At 42.6% G+C, this 27,512-nt stretch overlaps 1 protein-coding gene across 1 annotated transcript in view; it reads right to left on the bottom strand.

Moving 5' to 3' along the window:
• The window catches only part of CACHD1 (cache domain containing 1), a 218,511-nt gene that overhangs the window by 3,346 nt on the left and 187,653 nt on the right, over positions 1-27,512 (bottom strand). Inside the window, exons 17-26 of the mRNA XM_082613088.1 lie at positions 22,933-23,055; positions 21,425-21,524; positions 21,216-21,332; positions 19,170-19,330; positions 18,764-18,850; positions 17,778-17,894; positions 16,251-16,402; positions 14,566-14,727; positions 13,226-13,303; positions 12,492-12,593 (exon numbers count right to left, since the gene is read on the bottom strand). Coding sequence (XP_082469214.1) covers positions 12,492-12,593; positions 13,226-13,303; positions 14,566-14,727; positions 16,251-16,402; positions 17,778-17,894; positions 18,764-18,850; positions 19,170-19,330; positions 21,216-21,332; positions 21,425-21,524; positions 22,933-23,055 — 1,199 coding nt within the window. The remainder of the gene's footprint in view (positions 1-12,491; positions 12,594-13,225; positions 13,304-14,565; positions 14,728-16,250; positions 16,403-17,777; positions 17,895-18,763; positions 18,851-19,169; positions 19,331-21,215; positions 21,333-21,424; positions 21,525-22,932; positions 23,056-27,512) is intronic.

Below are 27,512 nucleotides of genomic sequence, written 5' to 3'. Positions count from 1 at the left end.
GTGCTAGCAGGTAGATGGAGAAGAGACTTTAACTTACAAGGTTTTGAGCAGACCAGAAAAATAGCACGATCATTTCTGTATTTTACAAAGAGAGTTCTGGAGTGCCTCCCATCAGGAAATTTACATAAGCCTCTTAGATAGCCTCATCCACCAGAGGGCAGACAGCAGAAGCAAGAAAAACTACAATTCTGCAGCCTGTGGAACAAAAACCACATTCACAGAAAGATAGACAAGATGAAAAGGTAGAGGGCTATGTACCAGTTGAAGGAACAAGATAAAACCTCAGAAAAACAACTAAAAGAAGTGGAGATAGGCAACCTTCCAGAAAAAGAATTCAGAATAATGACAGTGAAGATGATCCAGAACCTCAGAAAAAGAATGGAGGCAAAGATCGAGAAGATGCAAGAAATGTTTAACAAAGACCTAGAAGAATTAAGGAACAAACAAACAGAGATGAACAATACAACTGAAATGAAAACTACACTAGAAGGAATCAATAGCAGAATAACTGAGGCAGAAGAATGTATAAGTGACCTGGAAGACAGAATGGTGGAATTCACTGCTGCTGAACAGAATAAAGAAAAAAGAATGAAAAGAAATGACGACAGCCTAAGAGACCTCTGGGACAACATTAAACGCAACAACATTTGCATTATAGGGGTCCCAGAAGGAGAAGAGAGAAAGGACCAGAGAAAATATTTTAAGAGATTATAGTCAAAAACTTCCCTAACATGGGAAAGGAAATAGCCACCCAAGTCCAGGAAGCGCAGCGAGTCCCATACAGGATAAACCAAAGAAGAAACATGCTGAGACACATAGTAATCAAATTGGCAAAAATTAAAGACAAAGAAAAATTATTAAAAGCAGCAAGGGAAAAATGGCAAATAACATACAAGGGAACTCCCATAAGGTTAACAGCTGATTTCTCAGCAGAAACTCTACAAGCCAGAAGGGAGTGGCATGATATACTTAAAGTGATGAAAGGAAAGAACCTACAACCAAGATCACTCTACCTGGCAAGGATCTCATTCAGATTCGATGGAGAAATCAAAAGCTTTACAGACAAGCAAAAGCTAAGAGAATTCAGCACCACCAAACCAGCTCTACAACAAATGCTAAACGAACGCCTCTAAGTGGGAAACACAAGAGAAGAAAAGGACCTACAAAAACAAACCAAAACAATTAAGAAAATGGTCACAGGAACATACGTATCGATGACTACCTTAAACATGAATGGATTAAATGCTCCAACCAAAAGACACAGGTTTGCTGAATGGATACAAAAACAAGACCCATATATATGCTGTCTATGAGAGACCCACTTCAGACCTAGGGACACATACACACTGAAAGTGAGGGGATGGAAAAAGATATTCCATGCAAATGGAAATGTGAAGAAAGCTGGAGTAGCTATACTCATGTCAGATAAAATAGACTTTAAAATAGAGAATGTTATAAGAGACAAGGAAGGACGTTACATAATGATCAAGGGATCAATCCAAGAAGAAGATATAACAATTATAAATATATATGCACCCAGCATAGGAGCACCTCAATACATAAGGCAACTGCTTACAGCTATAAAAGAGAAAATCGACAGTAACACAATAATAATGGGGGACTTTAACACCTCACTTACACCAATGGACAGATCATCCAAAATGAAAATAAATAAGGAAACAGAAGCTTTAAATGACACAATAGACCAGGTAGATTTAATTGATATTTATAGAACATTCCATCCAAAAACAGCAGATTACACTTTCTTCTCAAATGCGCACGGAACATTCTCCAGGATAGATCACATCTTGGGTCACAAATCAAGCCTCAGTAAATTTAAGAAAATTGAAACCATATCAAGCATCTTTTCTGACTACACTGTTATGAGATTAGAAATGAATTACAGGGAAAAAAATGTAAAAAACACAAACACATGAGGCTAAACAATATGTTACTAAATAACCAAGAGATCACTGAAGAAATCAAAGAGGAAATAAAAAAATACCTAGAGACAAATGCCAATGAAAACACGATGATCCAAAACCTATGGGATGCAGCAAAAGCAGTTCTAAGAGGGAACTTTATAGCTATACAAGCCTACCTGAAGAAACAAGAAAAATCTCACGAAAACAATCTAAACTTACACCTAAAGGAACTAGAGAAAGAAAAACAAACAAACCCAAAGACAGCAGAATGAAAGAAATCATAAAGATCAGAGCAGAAATAAATGAAATAGAAACAAAGAAAACAATAGCAAAGATCAATAAAACTAAAAGCTGGTTCTTTGAGAAGGTAAACAAAATTGATAAACCATTAGCCAGACTCATCAAGAAAAAGAGGGAGGGCCTCCCTGGTGGCGCAGTGGTTGAGAGTCCGCCTGCCGATGCAGGGGATACGGGTTCGTGCCCCGGTCTGGGAGGATCCCATATGCCGCAGAGCGGCTGGGCCCGTGAGCCACGGCCGCTGGGCCTGCGCATCCAGAGCCTGTGCTCTGCAACAGGAGAGGCCACAACAGTGAGAGGCCCGCATACCGCAAAAAGAAAAAAAAAAAAAAAAGAAAGAAAAAGAGGGAGAGGAGGGGCTTCCCTGGTGGCGCAGTGGTTGAGAGTCTGCCTGCCGATGCAGGGGACATGCGTTCGTGCCCCGGTCCGGGAGGATCCCACAGGCCACGGAGCGGCTGGGCCCGTAAGCCATGGCCGCTGAGCCTGCACGTCTGGAGCCTGTGCTCCGCAACGGGAGAGGCCACAGCAGTGAGAGGCCCACGTACCGCAAAAAAAAAAAAAAAAAATCCCAAGGAAACAAAAAAAAATTAGAGGGAGAGGACTCAAATCAATAAAATTAGAAATGAAAAAGGAGAAGTTACAACAGACACCGCAGAAATACAAAGCATCCTAAGAGACTACTACAAGCAACTCTATGCCAATAAAATGAACAACCTGGAAGAAATGGACAAATTCTTAGAAAGGTATAATCTTCCAAGATTGAACCAGGAAGAAATAGAAAATATGAACAGACCAATCACAAGTAATGAAATTGAAACTGTGATTAAAAATCTTCCAACAAACAAAAGTCCAAGACCAGATGACTTCACAGGTGAATTCTACCAAACATTTAGAGAAGAGTTAACACCCATCCTTCTCAAACTCTTACAAAAAATTGCAGAGGAAGGAACACTCCCGAACTCATTCTATGAGGCCACCATCACACTGATACCAAAACAAGACAAAGATACTACAAAAAAAGAAAATTACAGACCAATATCACTGATGAATAGAGATGCAAAAATCCTCAACAGAATACTAGCAAACAGAATCCAACAACACATTAAAAGGATCATACACCATGATCAAGTGGGATTTATCCCAGGGATGCAAGGATTCTTGAGTATACACAAATCAATCAATGTGATACACCATATTAACAAACTCAAGAATAAAAACCATATGGTCATCTCAATAGATGCAGGAAAAGCTTTTGACAAAATTCAACACCCATTTATGATAAAAACTCTCCAGAAAGTGGGCATAGAGGGAAACTACCTCAACATAATAAAGCCCATATATGACAAACCCACAGCAAACATCATTCTCAATGGTGAAAAACTGAAAGCATTTCCTCTAAGATCAGGAACAAGACAAGGATGTCCACTCTCACCACTATTATTCAACATAGTTTTGGAAGTCCTAGCCATGGCAATCAGAGAAGAAAAAGAAATAAAAGGAATACAAATTGGAAAAGAAGAAGTAAAACTGTCACTGTTTGCAGATGACATGATACTATACTTAGAGAATCCTAAAAATGCCACCAGAAAACTACTAGAGCTAATCAATGAATTTGGTAAAGTTGAAGGATACAAAATTAATGCACAGAAATCTCTTGCATTCCTATACACTAATGATGAAAAATCTGAAAGAGAAATTAAGGAAACACTCCCATTTACCACTGCAACAAAAAGAATAAAATACCTAGGAATAAACCTACCTAGGGAGACAAAAGACCTGTATGCAGAAAACTATAAGACACCGTTGAAAGAAATTAAAGATGATACCAACAGATGGAGAGATATTCCATGTTCTTGGATTGGAAGAATCAATATTGTGAAAATGACTATACTACTCAAAGCAATCTACAGATTCAATGCAATCTCTATGAAATTACCGATGGCACTTTTACGGAACTAGAACAAAAAATCTTAAAATCTGTATGGACACACAAAAGACCCTGAATAGCCAAAGCAGTCTTGAGGGAAAAAAACGGAGCTGGAGGAATCAGACTCCCTGACTTCAGACTATACTACAAAGCTACAGTAATCAAGACAGTATGGTACTGGCACAAAAACAGAAACACAGATCAATGGAACAAAATAGAAAACCTAGAGATAAACCCACGCACCTATGGTCAACTAATCTATGACAAAGGAGGCAAAGATATACAGTGGAGAAAAGACAGTCTCTTCAATAAGTGGTGCTGGGAAAACTGGACAGCTACATGTAAAATAATGAAATTAGAACACTCCCTAACACCATACACAAAAATAAACTCATAATGGATTTGAGACCTAAATGTAAGACCGGACACTATAAAACTCTTAGAGGGGGCTTCCCTGGTGGCGCAGTGGTTGAGAGTCTGCCTGCCAGTGAAGGGGACACGGGTTCGAGGCTTGGTCTGGGAGGATCCCACGTGCCATGGAGCAACTAGGCCTGTGAGCCACAACTACTGAGCCTGCGCATCTGGAGCCTGTGCTCCGCAACAAGAGAGGCCACGATAGCGAGAGGCCCGCACACTGTGATGAAGAGTGCCCCTCACTTGCCACAACCAGAGAAAGCCCTCACACAGAAACGAAGACCCAACACAGCCAAAGTAAATATAAAACAAACAAACAAACAAAAAAACTCTTAGAGGAAAACATAGGAAGAACACTCTTTGACATAAATCAGAGCAAGATCTTTTTTGATTCACCTCCTAGAGAAATGGAAATAAAAACAAAAATAAACAAATGGGACCTAATGAAACTTCAAAGCTTTTGTACAGCAAAGGAAACCATAAACAAGATGAAAAGACAACCCTCAGAATGTGAGAAAATATTTGCAAATGAATCAACGGACAAAGGATTAATCTCCAAACAGCTCATGCAGCTCAATAGCAAAAAACAAACAACCCAATCCAAAAATGGGCAGAAGACCTAAATAGACACTTCTCCAAAGAAGATATACAGACTGCCAACAAACACATGAAAGAATGCTCAATATCATTAATCATTAGAGAAATGCAAATCAAAACTACAATGATATCCTCTCACACCAGTCAGAATGGCCATCATCAAAAAATCTAGAAACAATAAATGCTGGAGAGGGTGTGGAGAAAAGGGAACCCTCTTGCACTGTTGCTGGGAATGTAAATTGATACAGCCACTATGGAGAACAGTATGGAAGTTCCTTAAAAAACTAAAAATAGAATTACCATATGATCCAGCAATCCCACTACTGGGCATATACCCAGAGAAAACCATAATTCAAAAAGACACATGCACCCCAATGTTCATTGCAGCACTGTTTGCAATAGCCAGGTCATGGAAGCAACCTAAATGCCCATCGACAGACGAATGCATAAAGAACTTGTGGTACATATATACAATGGAATATTACTCAGCCATAAAAAGGAACGAAATTGAGTCATTTGTTAAGACGTGGATGGATCTAGAGACTGTCATACAGAGTGAAGTAAGTCAGAAAGAGTAAAACAAATATCGTACATTAACGCATGTATGTGGAACCTAGAAAAATGGTACAGATGAGCTGGTTTTCAGGGCAGAAGTTGAGACACAGATGTAGAGAACAAACGTATGGACACCAAGGGGGGAAAGCGGCCAGGGGGTGGTGGTGGTGGTGTGATGAATTGGGCGATTGGGATTGACATGTATACACTGATGTGTATAAAATTGATGACTAATAAGAACCTGCTATATATATATATAAAAAAAAGAGAGAGTTCTGGCACTTCCCTGGAGGCACAGTGGTTAAGAATCCGCCTGACAATGCAGGGAACGTGGACTCGATCCCTGGTCTGGGAAGATCCCACATGTTGTGGAGCAACTGAGCCCGTGTGCCACAACTACTGAGCCTGCGCTCTAGAGCCAGCGAGCCACAAATATTGAAGCCCGCGTGCCCAGAGCCCGTGCTCCGCAAGAAGAGAAGCCACCGCAATGAGAAGCCCGTGCACCGCAAGGAACAGCAGCCCCCGCTCGCCGCAACTAGAGAAAGCCTGCGCGCAATGAAGACCCAACGCAGCCAAAAATAAATAAATAAATTTATATATACAAAAAAGAGAGAGAGTTCTGGTGGCAGTTTGGAGGCTGAATAAAAAGGAGAGAGAGGGAGGCAGTTAGGAGGTTATTGCAACAGCCCAGCTGAGAGTTGTTGAATTAAAACTATGGGATTGGACAGACAGCTCTGGGGGGTGGAAACAGTAGTAGTTCATCAGCAATTTGATGTGGGGGGCTGGGAGGTGAGGGGTGGTTAAAGAGGACTGCAACTTACAGTCAGGATGGTGAGAGGGTGACTCTGAGATCCTGAGTCTCCGGGAAGGTAACGAATTTTGTTTTTGCACATCTTGATTTTGAGAGTTTGTGAATAACATATGTAGAGATACCCAGCCAGAAAAACAGGCACGTTGGCCATAAATCAGGACAGAAGAAGGAGAGTTCGTTGTTGTGTGTCCAGCATTACTGAATGCCCTCTTGGTGCCAGATGCCAGGCTAGGGGCTCAACAGAAAAAGGGGTAAGGTGAGGCCCCAGTTTCTGAGAAGCCCATAGTCAAGAAGGGGAAACACAGGTGCGAAACCAGAGGCATTACAAAGGAATACCAAAGCTGATGAACTTGGCTTAGGATCCTGGAGGAAGTGACCCATGAGGTGGCCCTCACGGGAGAGAGGGGTTCACTAGGTAAAGAAAGGGGTGGAAGGTACTTCAGGCAGGGAGATGAGCATATTCAAAGACCAGAAGACTGAAAGGCTCCATCGATTTGAGGAATGGGGAAAGGCTTCACGTGTAGGAGAAAAGAGCAAGAGATGAGGCTGGACAGGCGGGCTGAGACCAGACCAGCAAGGCTGATCAAAGGGCGGGGGGAAGGTAGATGGCAATAACATAACGTGTGCTTTAAGATGAGCCCTTGTAGCAATGAGGAGGCTGGCCACAAGGAAGGAGGGATCTGAGGCTTGGAGGACAGGGGACTGAGCATCGGCCCAAGAAGACGGCAAGGCCGTGAAGTGGGACATTAGCCGTGTTTAAGTGGAGCGAGCAGCTGTTCAAGTTCAGGGAAGGGCTGGCTCTGGTGACCAAATGGACCTCCTGGTGAAGATGCCAAGAGGGTTAATATCCTTGAGGTTTCTAGGTTCAGATGCTGGAGGAACAGTGATGCCTTTACCCAAGATTAAGAGATCAGGAGCCAGAACAAGATTCTCAGCTTCAGTAGTGCTAAGTCTAGAATGTAATGTAGGCTTTAAAACCTCAGTTACAAATGTTCTACACATGAGAGACTAAAGTACTAGAAAACACATTTTAGCAAAATCTCAGTGTCTGTGTCGATTATTTTTAGCCAACCTTTAGTGCTAGGTTGTCTTCATCTTGCCTCCTGGATGCCTTCCTGACTCTGCTCATTTACAAGCACCCATCGGAACTGACAGCTGATTTTCACATTCGTGGTGTAAAATTCATAGTGGTCCTTCTGCCTGCCTCACCCTCCCACCTTCCCTTATCTTGCTGTTGTGCTTCACGTTATGTTTGAAGGTCTTTTCTGGGAAACCTTCCCAACCAACATCCACCCCACCCAGTCATACCAACCTATAGGGGTTCTGGTGTCTCTTCTGTGAGTTTAAACGGTATTCTGTGCACATCCCTATCTTAGATTTTACCATATTACAAAAAAATATAGGGCTGTCTTGTCCATTAGCAAACTATTTCTTAAAGTACGAGGACTTACGCCTTACGCAAAGCATGTGCTTAAAAAAAAATCACATAATTTTTTCAGCAATCTGTGGTTCTGTCTGGTGTGACATTTTACCAGTCTCATCTAATAATGAAGACATTCTAGGATTCACTGGGCCCTGCCTGGAGCTCTGACTTAGAGTCCAGGGGTGCTCTGAACCTGGCTGGTCACAGGCCCAGGTGGGCGGTGACCTTGCAGCCATTCCCAAGGTAACTCGGGGGCAGCCCCGTTTCTCCTGGTGCTTTCTGATGAGAATCCCAGCAGGGACCCCTCCGAAGGGAACCCCTCTGGGGCAATTCTGTTTTATTTCCTCAGTGGGACACTACCGCTCAACCCCTCTGTAACTTACTCAGGCTTCCTCTTATCTCAGTAATTCATGGAAATCTGGAGGGAGGGAGTAGCATGTTTCAGAGAAGCAGGAGAAAGCCAAACACGTGCTCTCAGTTAGCAAATTAAATGAGTGTTTACTCAGCGCCAGGCAATTCTGTGGAGTGCTGGGCACAGTGATGCATAAGACAGACGTGGTCTCTGACTCATGCAGGAAGCAGCACCATTTAAGACACAGAGGACATTTACAAATACTTTCAAAGAAAGACTTCTTTACTATCCAAAGGTGCATGCAGAGAAATTCCTGCAAAGCCAATTTCAAGGAGAAACAGGCTTCAGGAAGGAGGCCTGGCATCCATAAGGAATAGAAGAGTCAAATTAGGCTTTTGCTCTTTGGCGTTCTGCTAATGTATTTATCTGACGGTTCTTAAGAAAACCCTCTTGATGGCAAGGGCTGTTAGGTCCCTCTGGGGACTCACTCACCCCTTTGTGGTCATCACCCCTTTGTGGTCACAGCGAGTAACTGCAGGAGAATATCTCTGCACTTCTAAAAATGGTTTCGTGGTGCACTACGTAGTTTTTGACCAGATTTTCAAGGTTCAGCATTTGCGTTTTAAGTCTTTTGGAATTTACTTCGCTAGGGGAAAAATTCCCTTTTACAAAGAAAAAAATGGTGCTTAATGTACATTTTTAATGTTTCTAATGAGATGGAAACTAAAACACAGACTCACAAGGAACAAATACATACTGGTGGTTTTTAACTTAAAAATAAGCCAATTGGGGCTTCCCTGGTGGCGCAGTGGTTGAGAATCTGCCTGCTAATGCAGGGGACACGGGTTCGAACCCTGGTCTGGGATGACCCCACATGCCGCGGAGCTACTAGGCCCGTGAGTCACAACTACTGAGCCGGCGCGTCTGGAGCCTGTGCTCCGCAACAAGAGAGGCTGCCATAGTGAGAGGCCCGCGCACCGTGATGAAGAGTGATCCCCGCTTGCCACAACTAGAGAAAGCCCTCGCACAGAAACGAAGACGCAACACAGCAAAAATTAATTAATTAATTAATAAACTCCTACCCCCAACATCTTCTTTAAAAAAAAAGGCCAATTGATTAGTTAGAATATGATATTTTCAAGAGAAATAATGGGCAAAGCAGAGTGTAACAGTTAATAGTCAAGTGCTGGAAAACAATCATTCTACATGTGTTAGAACGTTGATAAAAATGATTCTACTTTTCAGAAACCATTCTTATTTTCAGTAGTTTTCTTTTAAGATACAAAAATTAAAAATTAGGTTCTTTTAAAATACAAAACTCTGTTGGCCACATGAAATATTTCTAGTTAAAAATGCAGCCTGGAGTCTCCAAGTTTAGCTTGGTAACATTTAGTTTTAATTCTGGGAATATCACCACTCTGAACCATACCATGAAAGTCTGGTCTGTTCCATACTTATATATTTGTATCTTTTATTCTTTTGAGGCTTCCTTTTGTGCGTGTCCCCTCTCCCCCCCAGGGTCTTACATGATTTACTTGCAGATAAAAGTGAACTCTCTCCCCATCTTCTTCTTTGTTCCACTTCTTTAAGGAAGCTGTCATAATTCAGCCTTTTATCAGTCTTGTGAATACATGCATGCATTTACAGTTTCCTGCTGGATTATCAATTCCTTGAGGGCAGAGTGGGTATGGAGGTGAGGTCAGCTCTGAGCTCATGCCTGCCATGTGTTATCTCGCTTCATCCTCACGACAACCGTACCAGGGAGGAATTTCTAATCCCGTTTTAATTATTAGGAGACTGAGGTCCGTGTAGCTTCACTAAGGTCTCACTACCTGGAAAGAAGGGGAGAGGTGGGATTCCAAGTGAATTCTGCTTGACCTATCTTTTTAATTTTTTTTAAATTTGCGGTACGCGGGCCTCTCACTGTTGTGGCCTCTCCCGTTGCGGAGCACAGGCTCCGGATGCGCAGGCTCAGCGGCCATGGCTCACGGGCCTAGCCGCTCCGCGGCACGTGGGATCCTCCCGGACTGGGGCACGAACCCGTGTCCCCTGCATCGGCAGGCAGACTCTCAACCACTGCGCCACCAGGGAAGCCCTGCTTGACCTATCTCATAAGCTCTTCTATACCACGCTGCCTGGCAGAAATAAGGCCCATCCCGCCCCCTTCCCCAACTCCTTCCTCTCTGCCAAGCAAACAGCAGATGCCCACCTGATACCTTCACCAAATAAGAGAACACACGCTTGAGCAAGTCATGTGCCACAAAAGAACTAGACCCGATTTCCGTGTTTAATGGGTACCTATGGTTTATCCTCTAGGTACCACAGGGACATTAGCTTGATGCCACCACTTTTAGTGACCCACCATACAGGTTCAGGGATATGACAACACTCGGTTAAATGCTGTTGACTCTGTGGTGCCTTTGGAATTACGTGGAATGTCAATGTCTTCCACGTCTTCTGGCGTTGCATTCTGTCTGCATGAGAAACTCTGGGGCTAACAGGGATCCAATTATTGTGAAAAATGAAAGAAAGCAAGCCCTTAGCTAGATTCCTTGGCTTTTGGGTGCTGACACTGCACTATTCCTTTTATCTCAGCTGTTGCTTCATATGCCATTTTTACTAAGATGATGGGAGGGCTAATGGAACATTAGAAACATCACTCAGAATTCCAATTTTGTACTGAAGCAGTTTCTACCAGGGGAAAGAGAAGGGGAGGTGGGGGAGAGGGAGAGAGAGACGGAGAGGGAGAGAGAGAGAGAAAGAACTCAGTATTTCTGCTGAATAAGAAATTATTTCTGTTGAACTTTAGTAGCCTCAAACCTGTTTTATTATTCAAAGGAGAAGAGACACAGAACTGCCTGGCAGAATGAATTTATGCAGGTTCAAAGGTTTTTTCTGGAAAAAAGGCAGAAAGTCAAAGAAACTGAGAAATTTAAGTTCTGCTTTGACTCTCCATAGAAACCAGAAGTTTCTATTTAGTTGGTGGGAACAATGTCATTCAGAGCCCAAATTAAGAGTCCCCAGTTTAAAAATCAGACCTTTGGCTTCTCCTGTTTTCCAAAGGGAGTTTGAATATCTGGCTGTGGTGTAAAAGGCCACATTGGTTGCTTTGATGAACATCTATTCCTGCATTTTTTAGCACAGGTGTGGAAGCACACTGCTTGAAGACATTTTTTTTTTTTTCAGGGTAGATGTGGAGAAAGCAGAATAAAAAAAGCATAAATGTATTATTTATGCATTAAAAAAAGACCTGATTCTGGGAAGAAAAGAAAGATTTCTGGAAAATTAAACAGCTATATGAAAAACAAAAAGATCTGACAATTACAGGAAAGGATGTACACTTCTGTTATATTTTTGTGCAACAGTGGCAGGTATGCCTAGACAGTAGGACACATCTGCTGTTGTCTGTGACAATAAGCCATACGGGCACTGGGAAGGTGAGAAGGTACATGGTGGCCATGCTGTTGGTACAGCTGTGGACTTGATAATTGGTAGCTCACTTAGCACCCAGTGTCTCTTCACAACTCAGTCCCGACCCTTCCCGAGCACCTCACAGGCACTTTAGGCACCTCCATGACTTTGTACACACCAGTCCCTTTGCCTCTAATATCCTTTGTCCCTCGTCTTTCTTTAATCATCCTTCAAGGCCCAGGGTAAGTGTTGTCTCTTTGGTGAAGCCTTCCCTGGGGCTCCAGGCCAGGCAGGAGGTCAGGGCAGGGGATGCCAGATGACAGCATGGATTCTTGCCAGGCCCTGAGAGTATGTGGCCAAGAGAGCCCTTGTCGATGCTGGTGTTTGCCAACCAACATCACTGGGCAGCAGGACCTATGAGTAAGCCAATTCACTGAGAACCAAATGGGGTACCACTAGTTCTCAGTGAATGGGTAAGCAGGTACCACTGAGATGATCTGAATGCTTATTCATGGAGAAAACCCAGGAGGCAATCTGTGTGCTCAGAGGTCATCTCAGATATGCTTGGGAATGCTGAGCCGTAAGCCAAACTCTCCTAGGGCTCTTATAAAAGTTTCATGTTGGAATGTATCTTTTTGGAAAACTATGTCAAAATAATTTACCTGAGCATGGAACAGGAAAGAGAGAGAAGGGTTATTTATGCATAAATAACTTGTGAGCACTGGCCCATAAGTGCACCAGGGTCCTCAGGGCCTCAAGCGCAGGAAGCCAGACCTTACCATGATCGCTTTCTGTTCCCGAGCGACCCCAGTAGCGACGCCTCCTTTCTGGACTGTGTGCGTGCCGTTCGATGACCGCGGCTATAAATCGAGTATTGCTGACTGTGGAAGGCAAGGATGGTTAGTCACTCTTAGGCCAGTATCTTTATTGTATCAAGCGCATTTGCGCTAAGTAGGCTCTTTCACATGATGGGGGGAGTTATTCCTTGCAGAGCTAGAATGAGTAATTTTTTAAGAATTCTGAGGATTAGGGGAGTTGGTTTTAGGACTGGGACAGCAAGAGCTCCCTAATGACATATCTCCAACATGCATCAAGGAGATATACTCTGTATAGTTGAAGGCCAAAGTATCTCAACACACATGGAGCTCTCTTTTGATAAGAGAAATGTTCTTTTTCTTCCCCCTGAGTTGTATACATTAGTTAAGGGATTTAAAAGAAATGCATACCTGATGACTCCCTTTCTAAAATGCTATACTGGAAAGTAATGAGGAGGAGAAAGAAAGGGAAGAGTAAGGTGTTTTAGGCCAAAGTACTTAATGCAACAAAGAACACCCTGAAATCTTTTGAGATGTACTAGAACAAAGCAAATACGTATGCTTATTCCTAATGAAAATGGGGGAAAAAAAGAACCCCATCATGCCAAAGCATCTTAAACTTTAATACGAGAAAGCACATTTATTCTGGATTAGCCTCCTGCTGCCGCGTTCTGCATGGAGGCAGCCTGGATACTCACTGATGCCTCTGTCTTCATGGCCGTCATCATCCCTTTCATCTCTGTCATTCTCCAGGTTGGACATACGCACTGACATTTCTACCCATCATTCAAAAGAGAGAAACATGACTATTTAATCAAACAAAATCACCCACTTTAATGCCCTGCAGAGTGTTCATTTGATGACTGGATGACAGCATTCCATCAATGAACTGATGCCCCATCTCATTTTTTTTTTTTTTAAAGGAGGAGGGAGCAGGAATCAGAAGAGAGAACAAGAGGTGAATCATCCAGAGGGGCACCTGAGATTGATTTCTGGAGACAGAGGAGAAAAGATGTTGATTGAGGCTAACAGGTCTTTAATCCTCTCCTCAAGTACCTGAAATGGAAGGAAGGGGTCTAAAACCACGGCTGACTGTGCTGATAAAATGGCGCTACAGAATCCTATAAAAGGCCAGGCCTAAGGTTACACTGGACGGCAGTCATCCTCAGTCACACCAAACCTTACCAAGAGGAAAGAGCTTTGTGGTCAGCTCAGTTACTAAATCAGACAACACGATCCATGATCCCCCGACAGGATTGCGACCGCACTGAAATATTCCAACATCAACTAATCATGACTGCTGCCAGGCTCCTGACCAAGTCCAGGAAAAATGATGAGTGAGCCTTATCTCCACAAAGGTCAGGGTAACACATCCCAAGGGGTTTTTAGGGAGGATGGGGATGGTCATTAAATGGTTTTGTTCCTTGCAAACGAGCACAGATACCACATTTAACTCTTGATATGGAAGCCATAATTACCAATTAATCATTTTGTATCTGACTTCACGTCCTTACCCAGGTTGGACAGTCCTTATCCTGCTTTAAGAGATGTGACCATTCCTTTGAATGTGTGGTCATTCACACAATATAATAATAGCTGCAACAGAACAGATTCATGTTCTTGCCAGTAGTGACCTGAGGTATCTTTGGTCTGCCCGTCTTTTCGGAACAGCAAAGGCAGCATATCTGAGCTTAGTGAAGAACAACATTTCCCACTCAGCATCCCAGCTCCCCTGACTGGCTTATTCCAGAGGCAAGCTATGGCGGGCTCACGCTTGTGTAAGGAGAGAGATAATCTAGGGATTTTCTGGGGAATCAAATGGGGCTTGCAGGATTTAGGCCCTAAAGAATGAGCTGTGAACTAAAGGAGGGAAGCAGGCTTTGGGGACCTCCGAATCTACACCACGGTAGCAGGAAATGTAGCACTGGTCTTAACAGTCGCTTAAAGGCTTACAACTGGTTACTGTCCTTCTCCCCTTGGAACAACCCTGGGAGGCTGCTGCCTCCTGGGGGAGCTTTGGGATTCCTTTCGAGCTCACCTTGGGCAGCAAGAGGAGACATATGCTGATGACTCCGGCGATGAATCTGATGACGGTATGCATACACGGCCAGGACCAAGACCATGATGCAGCCCATGATGCCTCCAGCCACTGGACCCACAGGGGCACTTTTAATCATGTTCAATGTGACAACCTCATCACCTTCATTAAAATATAAACAAACAGATGTCCTTCATAAAGATTTCCCAAGTGTAGCAGGAGATGGGGACAGGGGTGAGATGGGAAGGAATGCAGTGGGAAGGGGTTTAGTGAAGATACGTAAGAACGGCTGCTTTAAGCTTTGAATCCCTTAAAGAAGACCCACCAGGATGTGGGGACAGGGCTTCCTTTAATTTCTGGTTCTCGGATGAAATGTTGCTTGCTTGCAGAGCACACAATTGGCAAGGACTTGTGAAATAAGCGAGTGGCTGAGGATCCCTTACACATGCAGTGCCCAGTCTAAGGGCCCAGCCCTGGGCTGTGCACTACTCTTTCTTTTTTTTTTTTTTTTTGCGGTACGCGGGCCTCTCACTGTTGTGGCCTCTCCCGTCGCGGAGCACAGGCTCCGGACGCGCAGGCTCAGCGGCCATGGCTCACGGGCCCAGCCGCTCCGCGGCATGTGGGATCTTCCCGGACCGGGGCACGAACCCGCGTCCCCTGCGTCGGCAGGCGGACTCTCAACCACTGCGCCACCAGGGAAGCCCTGCACTACTCTTAATACAGAGGTGAGGCAGGGCAACGTGGGTCTCTCAGCACATATTTACTCTACATGGTGTCATTTAGTTCAGTGGCTCAGTCACGTGACCTCCAAAAAGGATCAAATTTCAAAGCATATTGGGTTCCCTTTAAGACACTATTTGCACTTTTCAGACAAGAAACTGCAGGTGGGCACATAAAGTGACTTCTTGGAGCAAGGTCACTTCAACCGTGTCCTAACCTGGTCCGGTAGTCCTACTAGAGCTCAGAAGCCTTCCTCACATAGGAAAAGCTTTTCTTCCACAGACAGGCTAATGTGGGGAGATGTCAAAAAAGGCATTAACTAAAGGCTTAAGTATCTTTTCACTTGCCAACTAAGCTTGAGGAGCTTGTGGTAATTCCAGAAAGACACTGAGAAGATCTCAGGGTGGGTATGCAGGTAGTATTTTTGAGGTCTTGGGGCCTAATCCCAGTGGTGTTCCTCCCAAAAATGTCCCTGTCCCCCACCCCAAGCCACCCCCCACTGCACTGGATAGCTCTGGCTTTTGCCGACCTCAAGGACCTAAATACTAATTTGTAGCCGTAAGATTTCTGCCTTCACAAGTTGTGAGGGAAGGTAGCAGCAGGAAAGCGAAATGCACGGGTCACTCTGCCCATCGCCAGCCCTATGCTTCTGACAGCTGGCATTCACATTCACACAACCCCACAGTTCAGCTGCTCAGAAATCAGGCCTGATATTTCTCAGAACAAGCTTAATGGGAATGAATTCCAGGCTTGCAAAATTTGGCAGGAAAGATGGCTGCTTACTCTGCACAGTATAGCTAGCCAGCTTTGAAAGTAATTATTTGCCTTGGTTTTGCAACGAAAAACTACTGGCCAAGAAATCAGGGAAGTAGGGTAGAGAATTATTTTAAGATCTTTGTCCTAGTATAGAGGCAAGAAAATATGTTTTCAAGAATCAAATTATTCTGGGTTCCCCAAAAACATACCTATTGCTCCCATGTCATCAACATAGGGGCTTTTGGCTCCAACGATCCCCCCGAAGCATTCTTTCTGGGGCGCACAGTAGGATTTGTCCAGGTGGGTCTTGCCATCGCTGTCTACCATGCACCATTCACAATCCAGCACACCAAAGCAGTCCCTGCCAGAAAGACAACGCTGAATGTTCCAGAAAGCGGTGTCATGCAGGGGAGAGCACATGGACTTGGGCATCAGATAGCTCTCAGGGGTTCCATGACTCACTAGTGCTATAACTCCTTGAGCCTGAGTTTCCTTTCCTTATAAAAGGAGAACAGCCATACCTGCCACGGGAAAGCTGTCTAATATCCCTCAACAGCTTGGAGATGAGAGAAATAGAACCACTCTCTGTGAATCAAGCCATGAAGTCCACACATCATGGATTAGTGCAGGGTCACTCAAAATCATCTTAAAAGACCACATGGCCCCAAGGTTTGTTAGACTTCGGCCTAACACCCCCCAGGTATATGGTCATTAAAAAAAAAAAGAAAAAGGGGGCCTCCCTGGTGGTGCAGTGGTTGAGAGTCCGCCTGCTGACACAGGGGACACGGGTTCGTGCCCCGGTCCAGGAAGATCCCACATGCCGCGGAGCGGCTGGGCCCATGAGCCATGGCCGCTGAGCCTGCGCGTCCAGAGCCTGTGCTCCGCAAAGGGAGAGGCCACAACAGTGAGAGGCCCGCATACAGCAAAAAAAAAAAAAAAATAAAAAATAAATAAAGAAAGAAAGAAAAAGGAAGGAAGGAAAAATTGATCAAACAAGTTGGGGAAACAGTGGATAAGTTAAACAGATTTCTTTGCTGCCAATTTCTTATAACTTTTAACATGTTGAGTGCATTCTGACACAGTGTTTCTCAAGCTTAATAGGCTTTGGGTTACTGCATAACACACCGAATTAATCTATCTGATGCCCTACCATTCCTTTGCTAAAATACATACTGAAAGTAAAACTGGCTGCCCCTTTTACCCACTAACTTTGTTGAATCAAATGGCAGCTTGCAGCTGTTTAGTCCCAAACACCCTAGGGAGGAGGGGGAGGGAGCAGGGAGCATGTGGCTTTCAGTTCTCAACACGACTGTAAAGCATATCTGCTTTCTAAGAAACAATTGATGAGCTTCAATGTACCACACATAGAGCTGGGTTCTGTTTCTAGAACCCATGAGTTCCTGCCCCCTTGCCCTTGCTTCTTCATGTCATTTCCTCTCTTACTCCTCTTATTTCAAGAATAACTTTTCCATCCACAGATGAGGCTACTAAGATATGGTACATGTGCCAAATACCTGTAACAAGTGGAAACCAAATAACATTAAACCTGATAGATAAAAGGCATATCAAAATCAGTTCTAGATCTGAAAAACTGGTACATCTTTTTAAAACATCAAGAATGGGGATGATAAATACCATCTGGAAAAGCTCAACGAGGCTGTTGGTCCCTGTTCTTTACTAGGTTCTGCTCCTGCAGCTATGATGTTGATGTGAAATCAGCACCAGGCACTGCTTACCCACTCTCCATCCTCTGACTGCACCTGCTGTTGACACACTGGTGAAGAGCATCCTGCAGGCCAGGGTCAATAGCCGTGTACGTCACTGGCTCCTGGTGTACTTCACAGCTTGGGTTTCTACGTAGGAGCAAGTCTGAAGGTTAGGACCAATACCATCCATATTCCAAACTCATCATGCCCTTGGCCCCTGACAGTGTCAAACAGATCTGGGTTTGAATCCTGGTTTTGTCACTTAGCTCTATGAAACCTTGGGCCAATCTGGCCTGAAAATCTGTCACTGAGATAAATAATGCTATATTATGTGTGAGCATCTGTGTGTGTGAAATGTTCCTACATGTTTATCAAAGGGTTAATTTGAAAACTAAGTGACAGGGCCTCCCTGGTGGCGCAGTGGTTAAGAATCTGTCTGCCAATGCAGGGGACACAGGTTCGAGTCCTGGTCCAGGAAGATCCCACATGCCGCAGAGCAACTAAGCCCATGTGCCACAACTACTGAGCCTGCACTCTAGAGCCCTTGAGCCACAACTCCTGAAGCCTGGGCGCCTAGAGCCTGTTCTCTGCAACAAGAGAAGCCACTGCAATGAGAAGCCCATGCACCGAAATGAAGAGTAGCCCCCGCTCACCACAACTAGAGAAAAGCCCACACGTAGCAACGAAGACCCAACGTAACCAAAAATAAAGAAAAAAAAAGAAAGAAAACTAAGTGACTTACTGGACATACAGTATCTGACACATGTTAGGCACTTAGTTAATGCTTGTAACAGTCTCATATTTTTGTAAATAGCACATATACTCAAAAACTTTTTAGCATTTATATTCAAACCTGAAAGTGGGCTTCACTTTAAGACACTATGGAGTTTGAAAACTGGCTCACTGAACAGTTCCATCATCAGAATGAATCACCTTCTTATACTTCCAACTCGAAACAAATCTATAAACAAGACTGCCATTATAAATATGCACACACACACACATTTTAAATTTACCTGTTCTCTGCATTGGTGAGGTTGCCAGTGCACTCATTGACCTCTAGAGGGCACTCACAAGGACATTCACATTCATTTTGTTCCATTCTGAAAAGGAAAAAGAAAGTTACTATGCAGCGGGTTGATAAACTATATATTGTACATGCACCTAGGGAAATGAAATAAAGACACCATAGTTAAAAGCGACAGTAAAAGCTATCCCTAAAGGTTTAAATACACAGTTGACCTCAATCCATTGTTCTTTGGACAAGGATGCTGCAAACAACACAGCTCTAAATGCTTTTGTAACCAGGAGTTTCCCTTCCTCTAGGACACACCTGAACACTTCATGTTTATTTTGCAGTTGGCAACAGTTAAAATATTCAGTAGTGTGGAAAACAGAGAATACGACCTGTCCCATTTTTACCGGTGACAGTTGAGACAGAGCCGGTCCACCATGCTACAAGCACAGAAGGCAAGAGAGTCACACGTTTCGTTGACGATGCCGACAAACGCATTGGTTCCTGGGATCCTCGCCAGTCTGTATTTAGAACAGTGACTGCCGTGCACAAGGTTCGTCAAATCCCCCTATAGACAACAGAGTTGTCAGAAGTGACAGACAACAATGCAAAGATTCAGCTCTACCATCCTGAAAACAACCCTTCAACCAACTGATGAAAAGAGTTCAATCCAACTAAAGCAAGCATCCTTTCCTTCGTTCTATAACAAGAAAATGTGATAGGTGGCTTCATGAAATGTCTACAATATTTGAAGGCCAAAGATTCTAAAGCAGCATTGTAAAGTTGAGTATGGTCATTTTCTCTGCACGTGTCATATGCAGTAGGCCAATTATTTAAGCCCATGTTGGTTTCCATGCCAGTTATCCCTTATGTGTGCATGGTGAGGATAAGCCTAACCCTGAGAATCATGGCACTGAATGGTTTCTTAGAGGTCTAGACGAATTCTTTACTGCCTGGAAGATGCCCACCTTCACAATATAAGCAATAACATAGGCTTATCAGCCTGTTAGCTCCAATAACCAGGAATGTTCCAATTCCATTATGGAATAACTTGGGCCATTAAGAATTTATTCTAATTCATACTCCACTAAAATTTGCAAGTCTGAAAAATTTCTACTGGAATATCCTAGCTTCTCTGCTGAAGACTCAGGAAATCATTGTACAAATGACAGAAGATAACACAGAGTAAGGCAGACTTTCATATGACAACCTTACCTGACAGCCTCCCTCCGATTACACGCATGTTTGTCAATGTCACCTTTACAGAAAGTGCTCATCAGAATGGGTATGGGGGTTGAACAGAGTAATAATGACTTCCCTTGCTTTGAACACACTATCCTATTAATATATTCATTCTTAAAACTCTTCTAGGGCTTCCCTGGTGGCACAGTGGATGAGGGTCCGCCTGCCGATGCAGGTGACACGGGTTTGTGTCCCGGTCCGGGAAGATCCCACATGCCGCGGAGTGGCTGGGCCCGTGAGCCATGGCCTCTGAGCTTGCAAGTCTGGAGCCCGTGCTCCGCAACGGGAGAGGCCACAGCAGTGAGAGGCCCGCGTACTGCAGAAAAAAAAGCCCCAAACAAAACAAAACAAAAACCTCTTCTAGAACCCTACACAATTGTTTTTACAATCACTTTTTCTGAGACTTAAGTTCAGGATTTTCATTTAACCTCTTTTGTTTCTGACTTCAAGCTAATTTTATTTTATTTATTTAAAAAAATTTTTATTAGGGTACAGTTAATTTACAATGTTGTGTTTGTTTCAGGTGTACTAACTCAATACATCTTTATGATTATCTTTTTAATAATACATGTAATGATTTGTGAATACATTTACTTCTTGTGAATAACTTTTTGAATGTTGGTTCTGTCATGACCCATTCTCTCTCAGCTAGGATTATTTACAAATTAATAAGTATATCCTTAAGATCTCTAACCATACCCAGGTAAATCTGTAGCATCTCAAATCACAAGAGAGTATTCTAAGCTTAAAAAAGAAAAAAAGGAATTATTTTTGGATGATCTACATAAGAGCTCTCATCTAACAGGGTGGATGACCAAGAACTAACCTAATTTGGCTTTAAGAATTTAGGGAGACTGAGTAATCTCTAGAAGACAGGAAGAAAGGACCACATGGTGCCACATATATTTATACAAGAGTGTGGGAACAGACTTCAGCAGACATTTCAAAGGGCTTAGATTGGGTATGTCTTTAAACAAACAAAACCAAAGCAAAATACCAACTGTGAAACCTTAAAACACTCACTTCTCCATTCAGGGCTTTATATCCCACAACCATCAGACTGGGGAGTTGGACTAAGGTCTGTCATGTCCTATCACTCTAATTCCCAGGCAATGAAACAGCCGGTAATAGCTAACATTCAGACACAAACCATGACTCCATTGCAATTCCATAGCCGGATGGGAGAAGAGAGCGTTGAGGAATCAACTTACCACTAGGCTCGTGTTGAATTTATAAAACCTCTGGACTGTTCTGTCACTGAAGCTGTTGCACAGGTTCTTCTTTACAAAGTTGGGGTGGTTCAGGATGTCATTTGCTACCAGGGGCTCCTACCGAGGCCAAGCAGAACACAAGACAGATGCCATGTGGTTAGTGAGCCGCAGCCCGGTGGAGAACTGGGCTCTAGCTTCGTGACAAATACCTTGTGGGTGATGTGCTGCTGTTCCACGGGTGCGTGTCCTTTGGGGTCAATGAGGGTTGGATGTGCCACCAGATAACCCCTGTCCTCCATTATGAAGCACCTGTGCCAAGACAATGACATTCCTCATTCACAGAAGCTGCTGTTCTATGCTTCTGGAGAGCATCTATCTTGCTAGTCCTGACACAAATTGCATTTATCAGGTTCTCAGTAAATATTCATGGACGAAATGAAGGAAGGCTGGCAGTCAGGTGACAGACACTTAATTCTCAAGGCGCTGGATTACCTGGCATACGGTTTAAGGCGAGAGAGTTACACCTGACTCTGAGGTCACCTACATACTTCGTACAGAATGTGACCACCCAGACTAAGTAAGATGGGCTCGAAGATCTTTTGCAAGAATGTATAAAGTGGGACATTTTTTTCTTTTTTCTGGGGAGGGAGATTCCGAAAGAAGCAGTCTTGGGTATTTACAGGCACAAATTTTAGGTAAACCATACAATTTCCTCTTTCAATGACAAACATACCTAAAATACAACGTTCAGAGGACATGCAAAAATATATTTGATGGAAACACTAAATAAGTGAAGTTAGAACTGCTTTAATCAAGTCTATATTCTGCGCTATTTTACTTTCCATTCGTCATAACAGTTTGCTGTGAATCCTGCATTTCCCCATTAAGGGCCCATGTGAAATTTAGCAGTGATATGAAGCATGGGTCATGAGTTGGAAATAAAGCTATTTTTAAAAGTGGCCTGGGGGCTTCCCTGGTGGCACAGTGGTTGAGAGTCCGCCTGCTGATGCAGGGGACACGGGTTGAGAGTCCGCCTCCCGATGCAGGGGACACAGGTTCGTGCCCGGGTCTGGGAGGATCCCACATGCCGCGGAGCGGGGCCATGGCCACTGAGCCTGCGCATCCAGAGCCTATGCTCTGCAACGGGAGAGGCCACAACAGTGAGAGGCCCGCGTACTACAAAAAAAAAAAAAAAAGAAAGAAAGAAAAAGTGGCCTGTATTAAATCAAGAGAATGCCCTTGCTTTGATCAGACATGCTCTTTTGAAATTCAGGTGGCAAAGACTTTTGGTTCCATGAGCCTCTTTCTGGGGAAATGTACAAAGGAACAGTCTAAGCATCTGAAAATCTCACAAAGACTTTGGTTTAATAACTAAGTTCACATCAAAAGTACCACCCAAGAGTACCCTCTGGTCTTTCTAGCACCCAAGATATGGGAAACCTCTAATTACTGACTCCTAGAGAAACAAGAGCTTTTGGAGAATTCTGTGCCACAGTGACTCTTCTTGTTAGAAGCCAAATCTGTCCATCTAAGTCATAAACAGCATGCATCTTAGAAAAATAAAAGAACAAAAACCTCCTGAATAGAACACCCAGGCAACGGACTCAGTTTCTGACGCTGACTATGACAATGTGCTTGGCATTAAACTGGAGATACCTGACATCTTTTTCTTTGTATTTTGCAGCTAGATAGGATATGGGGTCCCTGAAGGGCTCACCTTATTTTGTTGCCACCATCTTGGTTACAAACTGGTAATAAGTCCATCAGAACCTTGTAGAAGTATCGAAGCGTGAAGTCAATGCCCATCACAGCCACAGTATGCCCGGAAGACAGCTGTGTACTTCATGTGAAAATGATCAGTGAGAATAAGAGGTGTGTCTTATTTAAAGGCAAAAGCTATGTTCACTCATAAGGACATTGTATGGTATCAGAAACACATGACTCCTGTTCTCCGCACTTTCCACCCTTGGAGAAACAATTAACTAAATGACTAACTTACCATAACATGGAGATTTGAGAAGAGAAAAATGTAAGATTAAAGGTAGGACTTCCCAAGTAAGACTAGCCCAAAACATGGGCAGCTGTGGAATATGGCTAGTTCTAACTATAGATGTTCAGACAATGGTGGGATTATTCTTTGTCAAGAATATGGGGGTGGTGGGGGGATAGGCATCAGCTGGGAGGTTTAATGTGTGGCTGTTAGGTTCCTTCCAACAAGGAACCTTTATTTCTCCTTCAATTTTTTTTTTCTAATTGAGGTATAGTTGATTTACAGTGTTGTTAATTTCCTCTGTACAGCAAAGTGATTCAGTTATACATATTTATACATACTTTCTTTAATATTCTGTTCCATTATGGTTTATCATAGGATACTGAATATAGTTCTCTGTGCTATACAGTAAGACCCTGTTGTTTATCCATGCTATATATAAAAGCTTACATCTGCTCACCCCAACCTCCCACTCCATCCCTCCCCCAAACCCCTCCCCCTTGGCAACCACCAGTCTCTAACAATGAAACTTTAGACAAGGAGGCTGAGTGATGTCCTTGGTTATTTCCTTCATTTTATAGATCATGATAAATCTATAGTTATTAATCTATACATCTCATTTTATAGAGCTCTCAAAGGTTAATTAGTTTTAGGTCATACAAAACTTAGTGAAAGCAACGTTTTGTTTTCTTTCTATAACACTAAAGTTGGCTGTACTCAAAACCCAGCTCACATTCTAGAATGAGACTCTCCTGGTTCATAGGCCAGTTCTGTCTCCATTCTAAAATGCTACTCTCAAAAATAGAAGCACCAAGGAAGAGAAAGTTGGGCAATACAACATGATGCTTGCTAGCCTTTTAGCTCTGGAATCAATCAGATCTGGGTCAAAATTTGGCCTGGTTGATTTCTATCTATGGGGCTCCTGGGATGCTACTTAACCTATCTAAGCCTCAGTTTTCTTATCTGAAAATGGGTTAATAACAGCTCAGAAGAAACTTCCCAAAGTAAAGTCCTCTTTGGGAAAATCAAAACTTGGGAGTGAAATTAGCTTTGCTATGTAGACAACTAGTTACTAACAACACTGATACTAACATATTAACTCAACTCACCACTCACCACCCCCATCAAAAAAAAAAACCAGAACAAACAAACAAACAAACAACAAGGAAAAAGGACCATGACCCATAATGAAATTTCTATCAGAGCTTTGCTGTCAAAGCTGTTTTTGGCATGGGATGGGGGAAGACCATGTTGTGGGACTGCCTTTGAGAGGTTATTGCCTCAATAAGAGCCCCTATTATTACTTAAGTAACTTAAATTCTCCCATGGAAGAACTCCAAGACTCAGTTACCTTACGGGATTTGTGCATTGTAGAAAAGAATATTTTGCTTTAGTATTAGTCAGAAGAAGTCTAAACTTCTCTTGCTTGTTCAGGAAAGAGTGATGAGTCTAAACAATAGCCATCATTATGATAATAGTAATGGCTTCCATTTACTGAATGTTCACAATTTATAGGCATTCTGGTAGGCATCTGAATATATCACTTCAGTGATTTCTCACAGAAACCTTATGAGGCATTATTTCCAGAAAACTGAAGCTTGGGGAGATTAAGTATTTGGCTAAAGTCACACAGTGAATAACTAGTAGAAGCAGGGATTTAAACTCAGTGCCTTCAACTCCAAAGCATATATTCCTAACCAATAGGGTTTCTGCCTCCTTAGATCTGCATGGTACTCAAGAGTTTCCAAGCAATTTTAAACCATCTACTTAATTTCCTGTGAAGACATCAGAAAGGAATTATAGTTCCTATTTTATAAATGAAAAATTAGGTTTAGAATGGTTAAAAGACTTAAAGATTGATCACCTTTTATTTATGGTTTAGAGACTAAATCTGGTTCTTTCTACAATACTACAGCTGCCTCAGTGAAAAATCCAATTCAGCTTTTGTGGGACAAGTTGATTTTGTTTCTAAAATTCCCCTGTATGACTGCCATCTGCCCCTGTTGATGATAAATGTGCTGAAGTAAAAGCATATATTATATATTGCCCATGGAAGTCTAGCATTCATATTTTCACCTGCATTTAAAAAATGTACATGGTTACCATAGCAACCCATAAAGAATACCATAGAAAAATCAAACTAAGCCTACATTTCTCAGCACAACGGTCCATGCTGTTTGCAGCGCTTTGGTGAGATTTTCACTGCCAAAGACTTGTCTAACCAGTCCCTTAATCATTGACTGTACTTCATCATCACTACCACATTATCATCCTCCAAAGAATGCATACCTAGATTCTCAGGCCACTAGTAATGCTGATGAAAGAAACTGTTTAACTGATAAGTGAGCACTGAAAAAACCTGTCCTCAAGTTCTCAGCCCAACCGCTTCTGAAAACCAAGGGAGAATTAGGGTGCTTCACAACAAGTTGAATGTGAGCTTAAGTTCCCTCTTCTGACCCATTAAAATGCAAGAAATTTAAAGCATGATAATAAAAATAACTACCATTTATTGGGGATTTGACATTGGCAAGTATAGTGCTAAGCATTTTACATGCATTATCTTTAATTTTCATTATGTTAGTTCAATTTGGGCATTGTTACCTCTGTTTTCCATATGAGGCTCAGAGAGTCATGGAACATAATAATAATAAAAGTATTTAACATTTATTGAGCCCTGACCATGGGCCATACGCTGTTCTAGGAGCCTCACGTATATTATTTACAGTAATCTCTAAATAATCATTTCAGATAGGCCCTAATATACTTCTTTCACAGGTGAGGAAACCAAGGCAGAAAGGAACTTGTTAATAGTCATACAGACAGTAAATGACACATCCGCTTTTTCAGAGTGGAATCACATCTTAGGAGGAGGGCAGGTTCTCAAGTTGTCACATGAGACCAAAATCACTGGTAGTCATTTGGAAAAAGTACCTCAGCAGATCCCACCTATGAATATACCCATTAAAGCTATAGCTGCTTTGGTTGAAAACCAGAAGCGTTAACTGACTTGCATTCTAAACTACGGTGAATGAAATAGATGGCTTTAAATAATAAAAACACGCTCAGCTAAGGAAAATGTTCAAATGATCAAGTCCATGGGACTGCATATTGATCAAGGCAAGAGCAGATACTTATTCCTGAAATATACTCTCACTGAGTGACTAATGGACAGGATTTAAATGGCCATTTAACTCTTGTTAAACTCGAATAGCTAAACCTGTGTGGGCTAAATACACTATAAACAGTGACCAAATGAGGGAATTGAACCCAGGTTTTTTCTAAGTTGAAAGCCCATCATATTTCCATCATGTGTCATTTGGGCTGACACCATAAATATTTATAAATAAATGAAATGAAAATTCTTCCACCCATCCAAATTCTAATAAAAACATGTATACGAGCATAAAAATCTGTACCTCTCTGTGACCTCCTTCCCCCCCGCCCAATAAAAAGAATACTGTGTAGAAGGAAAAGCTAATGGCTCTTGATAATGAGTGGCAGATGGGAGAAGCCGGGTGGAATGTCAAAGCCTAAGTAAGACACACACAGGTAGGTAGGCATTCTCTCCCTGCTCCCCCAGCAACATCTTTAAGAGTCCAATTCCGGTCCATGTCCTTGTCATCAAAGAACAAGGTGACTTCTGCCCCCTCAAAGAAACCACGTTTGTTTACTTTTTCTCAATTGATTAGAATATATGGGAGAAATGACAACTTTTTGTCATTGACTTTCAGACAATTCAGTCAATAGTAAGGTGTAAGCCTTACAGATGGCCTGTTAATGAAAACATTGAAAAGGTCTGTTCTAAAAGAATGTTTACTTGTTTATATGTGATGGAGCCAAACAGATACCATGTCCTGAAAAGACATCAATATTTGGCTGGCAGCAGGGCCCTGCCTGCCATGGAGACACAGGTCATGATATTGAAATTCCACACAGCACTGCTTCCCAATTCTTGATTCCAACGTACTAGAGTTAGAAGAATTCTACTGAATGTCAGCCATTTGATATATAATGAGCACTGTGAAAAGCCTAAAGTTAAGCAAGAAAATCTGTCTCCCATAAATTTTAAGGCATCATTACAGATACCAGTCAAAATATGGTCTTTATTGGTTGCTAGGGAAAAATAGCGATTTGTATAATGAAGGGATTAAAACAATGTGTTTGGACTTGCCTCTCTACCCAACATTTCACTGACATTTGTAGCTTAAATACTGAAACCTCAAAAGCTTGAAATGTAAAGCACCCTAAATATATTTACAGAAATACTGACATTTTATAGCATGCCTGGAAAATCAATTTTCAAAATG

The sequence above is a fragment of the Mesoplodon mirus genome (genome assembly GCF_964341445.2).
Source record: "Mesoplodon mirus genome assembly, chromosome: 3".
Lineage (NCBI taxonomy): Eukaryota > Metazoa > Chordata > Mammalia > Artiodactyla > Ziphiidae > Mesoplodon > Mesoplodon mirus.
Note: the sequence above shows the minus strand (reverse complement) of the source record. Positions and strands in the feature narration are given on the sequence as shown.